The following is a 20,751-nucleotide window of genomic DNA, read 5'->3' as shown; positions in this document are numbered from 1 at the left end:
AATATCTATAAATCTGAGCTAGTATTTATATGTATATATATATATACTAGCATTAAAGACCCGTTGTTGCCGGGTCATAGTGTTAGTGTATGTATATATGTGTACATATTACATGTACATCTATATATATACATCTACACATAAAATACAAAATACAAAGTTATATCTTGATATCGCTAGTGATAACAATACTCAAAATATATAACAGACTGGAATTGTTAGCCCGTCTCTTGTAATTTCGATGAATTGTATCTTGTCCTCCTTCTTGTATAGAAGCGTGATTACAATCCAGCCTGCCTCTACTTCGGGGGGGGGGGCATTTTAAATTATTTTCCGGGACGTCCTACATCCCAGATATAAAGGAAAAAATAAAATATTTCCACTTTGCAAGTTCGAGTCGAGTGCTCCCTTGCACGCTCCGTTGACTCGAACCTTGCTTCTATTGTGGCGAATTTACCGCCTCTGATTGATATCTTTCATAATCGCACCATGACACTTTTCGAAGGTGCTTTCCTTCATGTGTTCAAATCTTCTTTTTTCTCTACATTGTATACGTTATAGACAATAGTCTTTTCTTTAATTTAATTTTTTATTATCCATCTGGACTATTCCATTTCTGCATGCTAATTCTATTTTTAATTTATTCCCATTCATGTGAAACCACTTATTCAAGTTCAAGTCATTGATGCAATTTTATACCAATTGCTATTTTTACTTTTTTTTTTATGTTTCGATTATATTATACTTTAGTTTGATTTTAATTATTACTTACTACATATAATTCAATTGTTATTATTATTTTTATTGTTAAAGTGAAAGTATCTGACATAAAATAGAGAAATGTTTTTGTTTCACTTTTAACACGTAATACTGAAATAGTGGAAAAGATATGATATTGCTATGGGCTCGCTCTAGGCAAGATGTTGAACATTTTTTTTGCCCATGAAGCTACATGGACGCTAAGTAAGGCATGTGTAAAATTTGAATGAAATTGGTTGTGTAGTTCTCAAGTTTTAGGGAAACACACAGACAGACAGACACACCTTCTCAGTTTTATATATATATATATATATATATATATATATATATATATATATATATATTTTGTAATGGTTAATACTACATTACTTATTATTTCTGATGTAATCATTGGGATAACAATGTTTGCAGCTGAAGAGAGTTTAAACCATCTTTTATATCATAATATACCTATGCTGATGTAATAACAGATTGTTTATAAAGCTTGAAACACGTGTATCACAACATCCTTTGTGTTCTGTTTTCAATTTATGTTGATATATTCTCTCACCATTGCCACTATCTGGCATATACAGGTATTTACACTTATCAAGTATTCCCTCTAAACTTACAGTACCTATATAATATATATATATATATATATATATATATATATATATATAATATATATGTTAGTATATATATGTATATAAATATCCATATATGTGTATATATATATTATATATATATGTTAGTATTATAATTATTAAATATCCATATATGTGTATTATATATATGTGAATATATGTATATATATGTGCATATATATATGTATATTTGTGTATGTATATATGTGTATATATATATATATATATATATATATATATATATATATATATATATATATATATATATCACAATCAAGGAACGGCCATAATAGGCCATTCACCCACTAGAAATAACAGCCAAAGCTTCAACCGCAAAATAACATCAATTCCGCAAAACCAGGAGAAATTAAAAAAACATTTACCCTGTAATTTCTTATACGATGCACCGTTTCATCTATTGTTTAATGGTAAACTAACCTGATTAAATTAAATCAAGCCAATCTTCCATAGGCCCTTAGATTCGTCAGTAATTTTTAATTTTTTAATTTTCTCCTGGTTTGCGGAATTGATGTTATTTTGCGGTTGAAGCTTTGGCTGTTATTTCTAGTGGGTGAAAGGCCTATTATGGCCGTTCCTTGATTGTGATGTTGAACTTATAAATGGTCTATGACTATTTAATTTTTTCCCACTAGGCCTCTGGTGGCAAAAAAAAAAAAAAAAAAAAAAATTCTACAAAATTTTTTGCCACCCTATATTGATTATATATATATATATATATATATATATATATGTATATTTGTATATTTTTATTTTTTTATTTCATCCAGTTTCAACTCATCCCCATTTGGTTTTGCTACATAATTTTACTTCACAAATGCTTTTTAGCAATTGACATTTGGTGCATGAGAGAGTTTGATGCAGCTGCTCTAATCTGCACCTCCTGCCACGAAGTTGGTTCATCTGGGACACCTGACACGAAGTGGTCCAGCTTTATTTTGAAGACACCTACATCCACCCCATGCAGGTCTCTCAGGTCCTTCGGGAGGATATTGAAGAGCTGTGGACCTCTGAAGTCCAGGCTATTGTAGTGTTTTGTCAACATCTTGATGGCAAATTTGGAGTCCTTGGCACTATGCAGTGGCGCCCAGTTTTAGTATTTGTACAACTCTCGATGCCAAAGTTTGGGACAAGTCTTTCCAGGATATTCCAGATGTATATTATGGCATATCTTTCTTGCCTATGCTCTAAGGAAAAGAGTCTTAATCTCTTGAGTATTTCCCTATAGCTTATATGCTGCACAGAGGCTATCTTCTTTGTTTAGCTTCATTGGATTGCCTTATGTTCTGAGATTAATTTGACACTGGTTGGTGACCATAGCTGAGAACAATAGTTAAAGTGGCTTAGGACAAGTGTCCTCCAGAGGACCATCATGGCTTCCTGGTCGCTTGTTCTAAAAGTTCTAAGAATCTATCCGGTCAGCCACCTACATTTCATTGCCAATTTAGCAACATGCACATGAAAGGTTGCATCATTACTCATTTAAATGCCCAGGTCTTGCACTGATTGTGCCTCTGGGATTGCAATCTTTGCAGGTCCAGTGTATTTATTGGGTGTTGCATTTAGTTTTGCATGCTGATAGCACAAAGCTTGAAACTTTTCAGCATTAAACTGCATGCTGTTCTTTTCAGCCCACTTGTATATTTCATCCAGCTCACAATGCAGATGCATAGTGTCTTCAAGGTTCTGTGTTACCTGTGAAACTTTTGTATCATCTGCTTAACTTGTGATCGTGGCTCTCGCTCACTATTTGCATGTTATTGGAGGTGGCCCCATTGGCTACAACCACCTGACTTCTATTCTTCAGAAAGTCATGAAGCCATTCTCCCAATTTTCCAACTATGCCAAGATCACACTGTATATGACGTATCATTTCATGATCGACTTTATCAAAGGCCTTTGCAAAGTCGAGACATTTGAGTGGTTGAGCAGCTGTTTCAGCACCCAGTCATAGTGTTGTAGGAGCTGAGTTAGGCAGCTTCTTCCTGGTCAGAAACCATGTTGGGTGTCAGGCCGCAAGTCATTTTCTTCAAGGAAGGCGATTATTTTCTTCTGAGTATTCATTCTATGACCTTGCTGATGTGTGAGGTGAGAGAGATAGGTCTGTAGTTCTTGGCCTCCACTCTGCTACCCCCTTTATAAATAGGGCATATTTTACCCCCATTCAGTTTTCTTGGAAGTTTGCCAGTCGCAAGGAAGCTCTGAAAGCAGGACTGCAGTGGTCTTGCTAGGACTCGTTTACATACTTTTAGAAGGATTGCTGGGAATCCATCAGGGCTAGTATGTGAGTTTGGGTTCATATCATCTATAGCTCTCATTACATCATCTTCCTTTATATTGATGTAATCAATCAACATTGCCTCTGTTTTTATATCTGCAGTGGTAAAGAAGTCAGTTGGATGTGTGTGTGTGTGTATATATATGTATGTATGTATGTATTTTTATATATATATATGTGTATATATGTATATATATATATATATATATATATATATATTTATTTTATAGAAGGAGCTTCTACAGGACTAGAACTGTTTCATTCAAAAGAAATCATCAGGAAGCTAGGTGACAAGAATAGTTTTGGCATTTATACATTTAGGCAGGTTTAAAGGGGTGGTGGTGGGGGACTTTTTGGAGTAGGCATGGCACAAACTATCATTCTTAGGGGAGTGGTCAAAGGAATCAGTGATAAAGTAGATAAAAGAATTAATAGAATAATACAGTTTTAGGTAAATAAGGAGACTCTTACTTATACATATATATATATATATATATATATATACATATACACACACACACACATATATATATATATACATATATACATACATATATATATATATATATATATATACATATATACATACACATACACACATACATCCATATACACATGTACATATGCACCCATTTACATATATCTACGTACACACCCATACCTATACTCATACATACACACATATATCTACACACATATATATATATAAATAAATATAAAAGAGGATATACACCCCCATACACACACACTCACATATCTATATATATATATATACACACATACATGCACACACTTATATATATATATACATACATATATATAATCGTAATGCCATGCGCGCCTTATATATACATACACATACATATGCATATACATGCACACACATACACACACATTTCTTCCCTAATTTTAATTTTATTTTTATTTTTATTTTTATTTTTATTTTTATTTTTATTTTGACCTCGACCAACCACACTGAAGTAAGGTCCTCCCTAGGGAGCTAGCCTAGCTGGCCTAAAGAAACCATTTTTTGCCCCTCTCCCTTCCTTTCTATCTTTCTTCCCACTGATACGAACACAAACACTCACACACGCACACACACTCGCACGCACACTCATACACATACACAAACGCTTGTGTTATATTCATACATACATAAGTGTACCGACTTTCACATAAACGTACACATAACTATGTACACACAAAACCACATATATAAATGTACTTCAGTACATATAAACACACATGAACATCTGCCCGCATATATAGACGCATATGCCTATATACAGACATTTGTGCATATAAACATACATACGCATATATACGCATCCATACGCCTTTAAGTACATATTAGCACACATGCACGCATACACGTGTACATAAAAGCATACCTACATATATCTACCTACACACATACATATACATACATGCACGTATATACACATACATACACGTACCTACAAATTCATATCTACACGCATACACATACATACATCTACACACACACAGAAGACTAGTCCATATATATACACAAATATATATATATACATATATATATACATATACATATATATACATATATATACATATATAGGTAAACAGTAAAATTAATTACAGACATGGACAAGAACATGAAACACCACAGAGACGACACAAGAACCACAGGACGGGACATTCGAAGCCATCAGTCATCAGTCAAGAACCAGATCATCTTAGCAATTTCGGCTGATTAATCTTGAGATTGCTCCGATATGGCCAGCCCACCAAGGGAAATCTAAGCCAAGCGCATTAGATCCCCTGGAAGAAAGCTTCGAATGTATACAACGAAAGGACGGAAAACGATCGAAGTACACAAACAAAAATACAGAATACGTGACACCAATAAGAATACAAAAACGTAAAAACAATAACGGTAAAAATAAAAAATAAACAACAAAACAAGACCAGGACGTAGGACAAGGGTCTTTCGACAGGACGATTTGAGTATGGGGCTGGCTTGTGAAGTTGTGCCTAAAGGCCACGGGGAGACGAACAAATACGTGTTGCTTCTGCGGCTGCTGAAAACGAAAAGAGCGCTCAACAGCGGCTAGCTGTCACGTGAGAACAAAAGACAGGAGAAAGGGACAGATGAAAAGGGAGAGAAGGTGGACGAGGGAGGAGAAGAAAGAGACAGATCGAAGGGGCTGGAGGTGAGAGAGATAGAGAAACGTAGAAGGGGGGGGGAAACGGATGGAGAGGGAAAGAAAGGAAGTGGAATAAGGGAGGAGAGAGAGAGAGAGAAAAAGAGACAGATTAAGAGTCGTATCAAAGCTAGAGAAAAAAATATACTTATCGTATAAGGACAATTGTGGATACGTAGCCGCCGATTATATAGGTAAACAGTAAAATTAATTACAGACATGGACAAGAACATGAAACACCACAGAGACGACACAAGAACCACAGGACGGGACATTCGAAGCCCTCAGTCATCAGTCAAGAACCAGATCATCTTAGCAATTTCGGCTGATTAATCTTGAGATTGCTCCGATATGGCCAGCCCGCCAAGGAAATCTAAGCCAAGCGCATTAGATCCCCTGGAAGAAAGCTTCGAATGTATACAACGAAAGACGGAAAACGATCGAAGTACACAAACAAAAATACAGAATACGTGACACCAATAAGAATACAAAAACGTAAAAACAATAACGGTAAAAATAAAAAATAACAACAAAACAAGACCAGGACGTAGGACAAGGGTCTTTCGACAGGACGATTTGAGTATGGGGCTGGCTTGTGAAGTTGTGCCTAAAGGCCACGGGGAGACGAACAAATACGTGTTGCTTCTGCGGCTGCTGAAAACGAAAAGAGCGCTCAACAGCGGCTAGCTGTCACGTGAGAACAAAAGACAGGAGAAAGGGACAGATGAAAAGGGAGAGAAGGTGGACGAGGGAGGAGAAGAAAGAGACAGATCGAGGGGGCTGGAGGTGAGAGAGATAGAGAAACGTAGAAGGGGGGGGAAACGGATGGAGAGGGAAAGAAAGGAAGTGGAATAAGGGAGGAGAGAGAGAGAGAGAAAAAGAGACAGATTAAGAGTCGTATCAAAGCTAGAGAAAAAAATATACTTATCGTATAAGGACAATTGTGGATACGTAGCCGCCGATTATATAGGTAAACAGTAAAATTAATTACAGACATGGACAAGAACATGAAACACCACAGAGACGACACAAGAACCACAGGACGGGACATTCGAAGCCCTCAGTCATCAGTCAAGAACCAGATCATCTTAGCAATTTCGGCTGATTAATCTTGAGATTGCTCCGATATGGCCAGCCCGCCAAGGGAAATCTAAGCCAAGCGCATTAGATCCCCTGGAAGAAAGCTTCGAATGTATACAACGAAAGGACGGAAAACGATCGAAGTACACAAACAAAAATACAGAATACGTGACACCAATAAGAATACAAAAACGTAAAAACAATAACGGTAAAAATAAAAAATAAACAACAAAACAAGACCAGGACGTAATATATATATATATATATATATATATATATATATATATATAATATATATATACATACACGCATGCATATACCTACATATACATACACATATATACTTACACCAGTCATATACATACCTACATACACATACATCCATATATCTATGCACATACATACACATATATATTCACATGCACATACTAATACACATACGCATATCTACGCACATACACGCACACACATCTATCTACATATATAAAAAAAGAAACCCAACAAGTCCATACATATACACACATACACATACATACATACATATACACATATATACCCATACATATATACATATATATACACATACACATATATACACACATGTATATATAAATATATATATACACATACATATACATACACACACATCTACATACACATACATATACATCCGTACGCACACCCATATACATACATACATCCACACAGAGGTATACAGGCATATACACACATATATACACACACACACACACACATATATATATATATATATATATATATATATATATATATATATATACACACGAACGCACACAAATACACATATATACACATATATACACCAATACACATACGCATACATAAATGTATACATATGTATATACATATGCATACACATACACACACACGCATCTATATATACATAAATACATACATGCATACAAACATATACATATATACATACATGCATACTCAAATAATAAATAATAAATATATATACATGCAATTACCCATCATACAGACGAATACATACATATAAACATACACATATATACCTATTTACACATATGTATATATACCTACATACATATAAACACATACACATAAATCTACATACCTACATATACATAACACACAAGCATGCATATATATATATATATATATATATATATATATATATCCACATACATATATATACACATATATATATACATATATACATATATATACACGTATGTAAATACACGCACACACATACATACGTATATTCATACCTACACCCATACATACCTATACATATATACATGTGTACATATAGAATATGTGAATAGTCTTAGGAGAGAAGGTAATTGGGGTTGTTGAAGGAACGGTGGGGTTGGGGGGTTTGTGGGTGGGGTGTCGTCAATCGGGTTGCCGGGTGGGTCTGTAGTTTTTGTAGTTTGCGTAAATTTTGTGCATACAATTTGGGGAGTGTTCCAATATCTTGATGAGGAGAGGGCCTTTGGCGAACAAGATCTCCAGGCTCTCAGAAATGCAAAGGTCACAGCAGGTATGGCCTCCTGTGTACGAACGCGCCCTCTGTAGTAGTCTCCACTTGATCTTGAAGGGGATGGAGTTCCTTTTAAGGTACCAGATGTGGGCGGCGAGAGTAGTTTGGTTAGATTTGTCAGGTCGCCGGAACGAATGTGTGTGGGCGTACCAACGAGTCTTAAAGCTGTTTGACGTCATTCCGATGTACGATTTTCTTTTATCATCGGGGCCTGATCATACCTCGCATGTGTAGACGAGGTCCTTCTGTAGGCAGTTGTTGTTGAGGGGGCAAGTGGTTTTATCAGGGCAGTTGAAATTGCTTTCGGATGTTGGATGGGCCTCGGAAAAAGTAGATTTATTAAGTTTTTTCACGTTATTATTAGCTAGGTTCCTGGCTAGATTGGGCGTGATAGATGTGTATGCGTGTATGTGCGTAGATATGCGTATGTGTATTAGTGTGTGCATGTGAATATATATGTGTATGTATATGTATAGATATATGGATGTATGTGTATGTAGATATGTATATGACTGGTGTAAGTATATATGTGTATGTATATGTAGGTATATGCATGCGTGTATGTGTATATATATATATATATGTATATATATGTATATATATGTATATGTATATATATATATATGTATATATATTTGTGTATATATATGGACTAGTCTTCTGTGTGTGTGTAGATGTATGTATGTGTATGCGTGTAGATATGAATTTGTAGGTACGTGTACGTATGTGTATATACGTGCATGTATGTATATGTATGTGTGTAGGTAGATATATGTAGGTATGCTTTTATGTACACGTGTATGCGTGCATGTGTGCTAATATGTACTTAAAGGCGTATGGATGCGTATATATGCGTATGTATGTTTATATGCACAAATGTCTGTATATAGGCATATACGTCTATATATGCGGGCAGATGTTCATGTGTGTTTATGTGTACTGAAGTACATTTATATATGTGGTTTTGTGTGTACATAGTTATGTGTACGTTTATGTGAAAGTCGGTACACTTATGTATGTATGAATATAACACGTGCGTTTGTGTATGTGTATGAGTGTGCGTGTGAGTGTGTGTGCGTGTGTGAGTGTTTGTGTTCGTATCAGTGGGAAGAAAGATAGAAAGGATGGGAGAGGGGCAATAAATGGTTTCTTTAGGCCAGCTAGGCTAGCTCCCTAGGGAGGACCTTACTTCAGTGCCGGCCTGGTTGGTCGAGGTCAAAATAAAAATAAAAATAAAAATGAAAATAAAAGTAAAATTAAAATTAGGGAAGAAATGTGTGTGTATGTGTGTGCATGTATATGCATATGTATGTGTATGTATATATGTATGTATATATATATATATGTATATATATATATAAGTGTGTGTATGTATGTGTATATATATATATATAGATATGTGAGCGTGTGTGTATGAGGGTGTATATCCTCTTTTATATTTATTTTTATATATATGTGTGTAGATATATGTGTGTATGTATGAGTATGGGTATGGGTGTGTATGTAGATATATGTAAATGGGTGCATATGTACATGTGTATATGGATGTATGTGTGTATGTGTATGTATATATGTATATATATATATATATATGTATGTATATATGCATATATATATATGTGTGTGTGTGTGTATATGTATATATATATATATATATGTATAAGTGAGAGTCTCCTTATTTACCTAAAACTCTATTATTCTATTTATTCTTTTATCTACTTTATCACTGATTCCTTTGACCACTCCCCTAAGAATGATAGTTTGTGCCATGCCTACCCCAAAAAGTCCCCCACCACCACCCCTTTAAACCTGCCTAAATGTATAAATGCCAAAACTATTCTTGTCACCTAGCTTCCTGATGATTTCTTTTGAATGAAACAGTTCTAGTCCTGTAGAAGCTCCTTCTATAAAATAAATTAATTTACTCTGCTATGTATTGAGTACCTTATTTACTGTGGTTAACCCCAACTCAACCTGGGACCTACATATATATATATATAATTGATCAAAATAAAAACATGATGCGAAGGACTCAGCGGTACATATGTTTTGGGCCTTTATTAGACAGATTTATAACAATGCATAATGTATGTCTGTGGCCTTCTTCAGCCGCGCACAACAGCTTCCACAAGGACATGTGTTACATTAAAAATTCTTGGTTGGGGATGCAAATCTTCTCATTCGCGTACAACATAATGCGGCAGCAGCATAGAATTGAAGCGTCCATCTCTTTCTTCTCTCAATGTAGAATGTAGAAAGAGATGGACGCTTCAATTCTATGCTGCTGCCGCATTATGTCGTACGCGAATGAGAGGATTTGCATCCCCAACCAAGAATTTTTGATGTAACACATGTCCTTGTGGAAGCTGTTGTGCGCGGCTGAAGAAGGCCACAGACATACATTATGCATTGTTATAAATCTGTCTAATAAAGGCCCGAAACATATGTACCGCTGAGTCCTTCGCATCATGTTTTTATTTTGATCAATTTACTCCACCACCTACACCACCAAACGGTATACACAGGTGCTTATAATTATCAAGTACTCACCCCGAATTTCTATAGATATATATATATATATACATATATATATATATATATATATATAATGTATATATGTAAGGCAAATAAGAAAATAGAAAGGATAAACAATCAACAAACATGAGCCTGTAAACATTCAATTATATCTATTTATTAATTGATTAGACCATATGTGTAATTGATCCAAATAAATGAATGAAATAAGCAAATAACTAAGTAAATAAATATATAAATAACAATAAATAAATAAGAATAAATGAGTGTATAAATAAACACTTACAGGTGTTTCTGCCAAATTTTCCACATCCATTATCATGTAAACATTGTTTCGTCTTCCTTGCTGTTGTCTTAAAACAAACTTAAGTTCCTTCACGCGCATTCTCTATTCATCACCTATTCATTTATTGAAGTTTGTCACATCATCACTTATTTCTCTAATTTTGTCTGACCGAAAATTCTAAAATTTTTCACTTTTATTTCACTATTATCAGCATTTGCTGTTTCATTAAATTATGTTACCCAAAATCTCAAAAGAATATTTTTCCCCCTCGTGTTCTATCCCTGACCACCCTAAATCTGGCCATGCTTTGCCAACACTTCCCCCTCCCCCACCACCCCACACTATATAAACTAGCGCACACACTTAGATTCCCCTACTCCATTTTAATAACTCCCCCCAAAAGAATACGAATCCAGGAGAGGCTCTTGTCTAATTTTTTGCTATTTCACGGTACGCCCACCTTTCTACCTCCACCAACTGTACCAGAAGTTCCTATCCTCTGTCATCCTTTGGTTGTCTCCCGTGAACACTTCTAAAGGCTTAACGCCATCCCCACTCCTACTTAGGGTTTATCTCCTATGTAAGATAGTGTTCACATAGTGCATAAAAATGATCGTGTAGTGTATGCAGGTTGAAGGCTATTGTTTGTTTATGAATTCTGCTAAATGCAAGCTTTCTTTTCAGGTACATGATGCTACTGTCCCCCATCCCAGGGTCTCACGGGCCCACACCTCCCACACCCTCAGAGTTGGCACACTCAGTGTGGGCACACTGAAAAGTAGGTCTGGTGAGATTGTTGAGATGCTTGATCGGAGATGTGTAGATTTGTGCTGCCTCCAAGAAGTAAGGTGGAGAGGAGCTTCCGCTAGGTTCCTCACAGGCAAAGAACAGAGGTACAAGATTTTCTGGGCAGGGAACACTGACAGGTTCAAGAGCACGGGTATACTTCTTGTGGAGAAATGGATTAATAAGGTAATTGAGGTAGTCAGAGTATGCGATAGAATACTTAAGTTTAGATTAGTGCTACATCATGGGTTAGCAACCATTATCTCGGCCTATGCTCCTCAGCCGGGGCTACCTGATGGACAGAAAGACAATTTTATGACACACACTTGCAGACTACCTCGTTGACAAATGATAGGGACTTTCTCTTTGTGGCTGGTGACTTCAATGGACAACATACAGGGGGCTTCCATGGTGTACATGGAGGCTATGTTTTGGTTCCTGCAATGAGGAGGGAACCAGGCTGCTGGAGTTATGTGATGCAAATGATCTTATGGTTTGCAATGCTAACTTCAGGAAACCTGCCAGTCACCTTGTCACCTACTGTTCTGGTAGACACACTAGCCAAATTGACTACATCCTCACCAGAAAAAAGGAATGGTGGCTGCTTATAAATGCCAAAACTGTCCCAGGCGAAGAATGTACCCCACAACATAGACTGGTAGTTAGCGACTTCAGGATCAGGGCTAAATGGATGCCCAGAAGGCACCCAGCAGGGAGGAGAATGGTCTGGAAGCTTAAAGACCCAGCAAATGGACAGAAATTTAGAGACATATTACAGCTTTTGATGAAATAGGGGGTGATATAGCACCACATGATGTGGAAGACAACTGGAGGTTTCTATGGGACAACCTGCTGAGGGCCACTGACCAGATCTGTAGATGGTGCAAAGTTCCCTCTCGACCCAAGGTAATGTGGTGGTGGAACAATGTTGTTGACAGGGCTATTAGGGAAAAGAAACAGGCTTGGAAGGTCTGGAAGAACAGTGGTAGCAGGGAATCGTATCAAACTGCCAGAAGGGAAGCTAGGAGACATGTTTATTTAGCCAGAGGAGAAGCAGATAAAAAATTTGCCGGTGTTCTGTGCTGTGAGGACCAAAAACAAGGTATTTTGTGTTGCAAGACAGAGTGTGAAAGAGAATCATGATGTCATAGGAGAGAAGTGTGTCTGCATGGATGACAACTCACTTGCATTAAATGAGGATGCAAAGAGAGAGGTTTGGAGACACCACTATGAAAGGTTGCTAAAAAAAGAGAATGAATGGGAGAAAGAGAGTCTGCCGAATGCTGACCCAACAGAGGGACCAGCTATCTAAATTGGGAGTACCTTGGTAGATAAAGCAATTAAAGGTATGAAGACAGGGAAAGGCCCTGGCCCATCAGGAATCACTGCAGAGATGTTCAAAATATCTAGTGGTGTCAGCTATAACCTAGTCACCCGTATAGTTAACCAGATGATACATGAAGGAGTCATATCCAATGACTAGTATAGCAACACCATAGTCAACCGCTACAAATGTAAAGGCAATGCTTTAGATTCAAATAATTACAGAGGTGTCAAGTAAAGGTGATGCTTTAGATACAAATAATTACAGAGGTATCAAGTTATTGGATCAGGTAATGAAGGTCACAGAGAGGGTCATAGCCCAAGTAATTAGGGAGAGAGTCACTTTAGATGAGATGCTGTTTGAGTTTGTGCCAGAGTAAAGTACCACTGATGCTATATTTCTAGTAAGACAAGGCAGCGAGCTGGCAGAAACGTTAGCACACTGGGCGAAATCCTTAGCGGTATTTCGTCTGCCGTTACCTTCTGAGTTCAAATTCCACTAAGGTAGACTTTGCCTTTCATCCTTTCAGGGTCGATAAATTAAGTACCAGTTGCATACTAGGGTCGATCTAATTGACTGGCCCTCTCCCACAAAATTTCGTGCCTCGTGCCTAGAGTAGAAAAGTATATTTCTAGTAAGACAGCTGCAAGAGAAATACCTAGCCAAAGATAAACCTCTGTACCTGGCATTTGTTGACATGGAGAAAGCCTTTGACAGTGTTCCCTGATCCCTTATCTGGTGATCAATGAAGAAACTATGGATAGATGAATGGTTAGTGAGAGCTGTGCATGACATGTACAGGGATGTTGTCATTAAGGTGAGCGTTGGCAACGAGTACAGTGAAGAATTCCAAGTAGGGGTGGGTGTCCACCAAGGATCAGTCCTCAGCCCCCTCTTATTCATCATAGTCCTCCAGGCAATAGCAGAGGAATTCAACACAGGATGCCCTGGGAGCTCCTCTATGCTGATAACCTTGCTCTAATTGCTGAGTCACTATCAGAACTAGAGGAAAAGTTTCAGCTGTGAAAGCAAGGATTAGAATCAAAGGGCCTTAGAGTCAACGTAGCTAAAGCCAAAGTCTTAATAAAGTAGAAAAGAAGACAAATCACAAATCCCTTCAGGCAGATGGCCCTGCTCGATCTGTAGAAAAGGCATAGGTAGAAACTCCATAAGATATCTCCAGTGTAAGCTATGGACACCTAAGTGATGAAGCAACATCAAAGGAAGGCTAACTAGGAAGATAGTTTTTGTATGTGGCAGATGCTCAGGAGCGATAAACACTGAAAATGTGCAAAGAACAGCTTCTTTCTCATTCCAGGGAGAAAAACTAGAAGTAGTTGATAGCTTCCATTACCTAGGTGACCAAGTTAGTAGCAGGGAGGGTGCGCTGAAAGTGTAGCTGCTAGAATAAGAATAGCCTGGGCAAAGTTCAGAGAGCTCTTACCTCTGCTGGTGACAAAGGGCCTCTCGCTCAGAGTAAAAGGTAGACTGTTAGATACATGTGTATGAACAGCCATGCTACATGGCAGTGAAACTTGGGTCGTGATTGCTGAGGACATGTGTAAGCTCGCAAGGAATGAAGCCAGTATGATCTGATGGATGTGTAATGTCAGTGTGCATACTCAACAGAGTGTAAGTACCTTGAGAGATAAGTTGGACCTAAGAAGCATCAGATGTGGTGTGCAAGAGAGACGACTGCGCTGGTATGGTCATGTGTTGCGAATGAATGAGGACAGCTGTGTGAAAAAGTGTCGCACCCTAGCTATTGAGGGAACCTGTGGAAGAGGTAGATCCAGGAAGACCTGGGATGAGGTGGTGAAGCCAGACCTTTGAACATTGAGCCTTACCGAGGCAATGACTAATAATGTACATAATTCCTCATCTCTTAAAATATAGAACAATAATAACAACATTGAAAAATACCTTAGGAATGAGAATCCAGGTTCGAAATTTCCCAAAGACACTTGATGAAGGCTGGAGAGTATATCAGCCGAAACGTTGTGTTAACATCAAAGAAGATGAGGAAAAATATCCATCAAATATAAATAATGTACATAATTCCTCATCTCTTAAATATAGAACTGTATTATCTAATCAAAAAATAGCTTGTCTTTCAAACCATCTAACTTTCCTGTGTAGATGTAGAGACTCAAAGCTAATACCACCTGGTTTGAATATAATGACACCAGTGGATTCATATAAAGCTAGAAGGGTAGCAGAAAGGACAGTACATGCCCTCGTTTGTGAGAGGATCCATTTCAACCATTAGAAAAAACATCAACTAAATAACGTAATCAAAGAGATGTTATCTTCATTACTTAGGAAAATAACCAGAGATGAGGATAGAAAGAGAATCCAACAAGATCTAGAAATGTCGTACATGAATTTGAAATGGTGAAGACACTCCAGATTAAGAAGTTTATGAAACTCAAAGGTCAGAGAATGAAGACTGAAGTCCGTCACTCACCTGTGGAAGCAGTAATTAATGTAAGTAGCTGACATCTAGAAAGCTCTGAAGAAGCAGTACTAAACAAAGGTCTCAACTTTGCGACAACCATCAAGTGCATTCCATACTTGGACATAATAGCCCCTATTGAAGAGATAGCTCTAAAGATACCAAAAGCTCAGGGAGATGAACTAAGGTGGAAAGTGATACAGATACTAGAAAAAGTGAAACTTTGCAAACCAAACATCACTGAGGAAGAAACGTTATGAAAAGACTACAGAGTGACAATTCCATCATAATACTTCCAGCAGACAAGGGAAATGCTACAGTGGTGATGAACAAGTCAGATTACTTGGAAAAACTAGCAAGTCTTCTAAGTGATGGTAGGTACAGCAAAGTGAAAAAAGACCCTACTTTGAAAACAGAGAGGAACTTGTCACAGATCTTGATCAAGAACAAGGATCACTTTACACCAATGAAGTACAGACAACTGACTCAGCACTACAGTAAACTACCACACATGTACGGTCTTCCTAAGATTCACAAGGATGGTATTCCATTATGACCTATAGTGAGCTGTAGAGGTTCAGCATGTCATCCACTGAGCCACTTCCTTGTGGATATAATCAGTCCATTAGCAGGTAAGTCAACATCGTATGTGAAGAATTCCACCCACTTTACAGAATTGATCAAGGATACCCCCACTAAATCCAACAAGATAGTGAGTCTAGATGTGATAAGTCTGTTCACCAAAGTCCCAACTGGTGAAGCACTATCGGTGATTCAAGAAAAACTAGTGACAGACACCCATCTAAAAGAATACATTAGTATACCAATAAGAAACTTGATGGAAATGTTGACCTTCTGTGTAGAAACCACCTACTTCAGTATGGACACTGATATATATATCAACAGGAAGAGGGTTTAGCTATGGGTTCGCCATTTTCACCGATAATAGCCAATATATAAATGGAATACTTTGAGAATTTGGCTTTAGGATCAACACCACTAAAATCAAGCCTGTGGCTGCAATACGTTAATGACACCTTTATACTCTAGCCCCACCAGGAAGATGTCCATACAGTTCACAATGGAAAAGGAAAAAGACAATCAGCTAGCATTTCTGGACGTATTAATAACACGCAACAAGTATGGATTCAGGACATCTGTATACTGCAAGCCAACCTTCATGGGACGAAACCTCAACTTCAATTCCTACTATCCATACAGTGTAAAGAGAGGGATTACTCAGTGCCTAAAACATCGAGCAATGAATATAAGTAGCGATCGTGATACCCACCATGAAGAAATGATCAAGTTCAGTAACAATCTATTAAGCAACAACTACTCCAAAAGTATACTCTCCACTCCAGTTATGAAAAAAAGAGAGGATGAAACCGATAAACTGTCCACAGTCTGTCTACCATATGTGAAAGGCCTCTCCGAAAAGATACAAACGATATGCGGCTCATATGACATCAGGACAGTATTCAAAAGTAATACAACACTTTGCAAATATCTCCTTCGAGTAAAACCACCAATAGAAGAGAATATGTCCAAGAACCGCGTGTACTCCACCTCATGCAGCTGTGGTAATTTATACAAAGGCGAAACATGCCACTGCCTCAAAATAAGGGAAGAGGAAAATCGCAAAGCTGTGACATAGGGAGATATTGATAAATCAGGTATAGGTGATCATGTATGGAAAAATGGAGACCACCTCCCCCTGTGGGATAAAGTTAAAATAATAGACAGAGAATACCACTGGAAAATACGAAAACTAAAAGAAGTAGCACATATGCTAAGGCACAGCAACCTCCTAAGCAGACTGAGTGCAGATATGAACAGCATATGGGAACCAGTATTAAGGAAGGGTAGGAGAATATTAGATTTATTAGCCCTAAAGTTCACTCCATAATTGCCCACAGACATGTGGCATAGTGGTTAAGAGTGCAGGATACTAACCCCAAGATTCTGAGTTCGATTCCAGGTAGTGACCTGAATAATAATAATAATAATAATAATAATAATAATAATAACATCGAAAAATACCTTAGGAATGAGAACCCAGGTTTGAAATTTCCCCAAAACACCTGATGAAGTCAGCCAAAACGTTGTGTTAACAACAAACAAGATGAAGACAACAATGTAAATAATGTGCATAATTCCTCTGGTATTTAAAGGCTGCAAGTTACTGCTTTTCACAAGAAAACACTTGTTCTCTTAACCTCCATCATTTCTCCTCTGGTGTCTCCTGGTCTCTCAAGTGGGCTTGCTTGGTTGTTTCAGACTGAAGTCTTGCTTCTTGTTGCTCTTGTGTGTCCACAGCATTTCATTTTCTCTGAGACTGGAGCCTGCCCTGCCTTTCTTCATGTGTTTCCCTAGTCTTTCGAGTTCTGGAGCATTCAGCTTCAGTTGACTAAAAAGTTTTATGTTGCTTTATATAACAGAAATAAAATTATTTTGACTCGTAGGTTACGTAACACAAGGAATGTTCAAATAGTAGATCAATTCAGAAAGTGCTTATCTGTAATCTAAGCATCATTTCTCTCTCTATGTTTAAGGGGGTTGTTGTTGAGCGAGTTGGATATTAGATTGCTTGAAAACAAAGAAAAAAACTTGTGTGTGTTTGTATGTTCATACGTGCACATACATATTTATATACACTTATGCATGTGCCTAAAAATACATATGTGTGAGAGTATGTGAATGTGTGTGCACGCGCACATTTACATTTATCAGCTGGATGAAATGTAAAATACCATCAATACAAGTTTCTTACCAGTAGCTTCAGAACAAAACATTTTAGTACAGTTCACTTTCAATAAGTATCTCTGTCAATCACTCTCACTCCATTTGTTGTTTTAACTTTCTTTTCCCCCCATATTAGAGATGACAAATTTCCTATGCTAAATGACGAAAGACAAAGCTGTCCATAAATTATCTTTAAAACTTCCAAATTTCAAATTGTAAAGGTAATTTGTTCTCCACCCTAATCTGTTTTAGAACAAAATGGTCCATAGTGAGCATGACAGAGGTCAGATTCATTAAAAACACACAAAAAACCCTAACTTAATACATGTTTTATCTAGTGAAAATAGTAATAATTTTATCTAGTGAAAAAGTACAGACATTGCTTTTTTAAGTATATAGATATAAATATGTAGTATAATTAAATATATGCATGATAGCCTTTGCTTTACACTTTAATCTTATATTCATATATAATTTGACTTCATTTGAATGATATACTTTTTTTTTCACAGCATTCCTTCCGACCGTAATTTAGTGCATTCGATTGAAACTGTAGTTATAGAATGGTCATGCCAAATCAGTATGGTCTTAAAAAAAGATTCTGCACAAATACTGATTGATAATGAAAATGCTCTCCCTGTTGTTGAACTTGAGTTTTGGAAGGACAGATCTCAGAACCTTAAATATATTTACGAACAGGTAAAAGTGAATTTTTTTCTAATATTTCGATGGAATGTATTACACAAAATATTTGGTTTAGCAATATTATTAATATATATATATGTAGAAGGTTGAAAAGGAACACACGAGTTGATATGTATAAGGAAAATAAGACAAGGTAGAAAATGCTAAATATATATATATATAAATTAAATTGTTAAACCAAATTATATATATGTATATGTGAATATATATATATATATATATATATATATATATATATTATATATATATATATATATATATATATATATGTATATATGTATGTATAAAAATATATATGTCTATCTGTCTGTCTGTCTATCTTTCTATCTATCTTATGGACAGACAATAGTCACATCGACTTTTTTTTACCTTCAAAAGTGTGTCTTGTATAATATTTTTTATGCAAAAGTCATGCAACAACTAATAGATTTGATGGTGCAAATTGTTTCCACAGGAAACCTTCCCTGCGTAGCATGTTTCGTGGTTTTGTAAATTTGTTTTTGGCTTGCTTGGCCATTTTCCTTTCGAGGATGGCATTTTCAAGCTATGAAGACAGTTTTGTATCAAACACTAGTCTCCTTGGAAACTCATTTGATATTGAGTTTCCTACACTCCCTTAAAAGAAGGAAGGAAAAGAGAAATTTCACACAAACAAACACAGACATAAACATGAATACCAGTACCACTATCAACAACAACGATATTGTGGCAAAGCCATCCACCATGATCTCCATGAAAGACAGTACTACAACTTCACCTTCAACTGCTACAACTGACACCTCTGCCACCAACACTACCACCACCACCACCACCACCACCACCACCACCACCAAAAACAAACAAAAAATTTCACTGAAGTGATAAGACAAAAGAAAACCATTGTATCATTCACTGCACAACAAATTGAGACAAAAACACTACTTACCAAAGAAGGTGAAAATTTACACTTACACATCCCTCAGAATATATTAGAACAAACACAAAAAAAAGATCATCTACAAAATACTAAGCACAAAAACAAAAAGACCTGAGAATGCACTATAAGAAAAAATTGAAAAATGCCTTCACCCTGTATGGGCACATAAAGAATACATCAATTGGTGGCATAAATTTGCCACTGTTCAAGTGAATTTTCACAGCAAAAACCTAGCAAAACAATTTTCAACACTCACTCTTCATACAGACCAGTTGGTAATGATACTTAGTTATCTTGGGCAGAGAGTGACAAAGGTGACAATAAAGAATGTACCTCCAGAGGTAGAGACGCAATGGCTATTATCTGCCATCTGCTTTGAAATGGAGAAAGCTAACATTTTGGAAATTGCTGTCTTAGAACAACAAAACTAGGTGAGTAAAACACTGGAAATCCTTTTACAGATTAATCAAGAATTGATTAATAAAATACCCACCAGTATTCAATTAGCA

General features: G+C 36.7%; 1 protein-coding gene across 2 annotated transcripts in view; it reads left to right on the top strand.

Moving 5' to 3' along the window:
• The window catches only part of LOC115213643 (dynein beta chain, ciliary-like), an 884,597-nt gene that overhangs the window by 76,794 nt on the left and 787,052 nt on the right, over positions 1-20,751 (top strand). For both annotated transcript variants that reach the window (XM_036501971.1, XM_036501966.1), the window contains exon 4: positions 19,134-19,320. In XM_036501971.1, the coding sequence (XP_036357864.1) occupies positions 19,134-19,320 (187 nt within the window). The remainder of the gene's footprint in view (positions 1-19,133; positions 19,321-20,751) is intronic.

The sequence above is a fragment of the Octopus sinensis genome, linkage group LG1 (assembly GCF_006345805.1).
Source record: "Octopus sinensis linkage group LG1, ASM634580v1, whole genome shotgun sequence".
Taxonomy (NCBI): domain Eukaryota; kingdom Metazoa; phylum Mollusca; class Cephalopoda; order Octopoda; family Octopodidae; genus Octopus; species Octopus sinensis.
The sequence above is the reverse complement of the archived record's forward strand: the minus strand, read 5'-3'. Positions and strand labels throughout refer to the sequence as shown.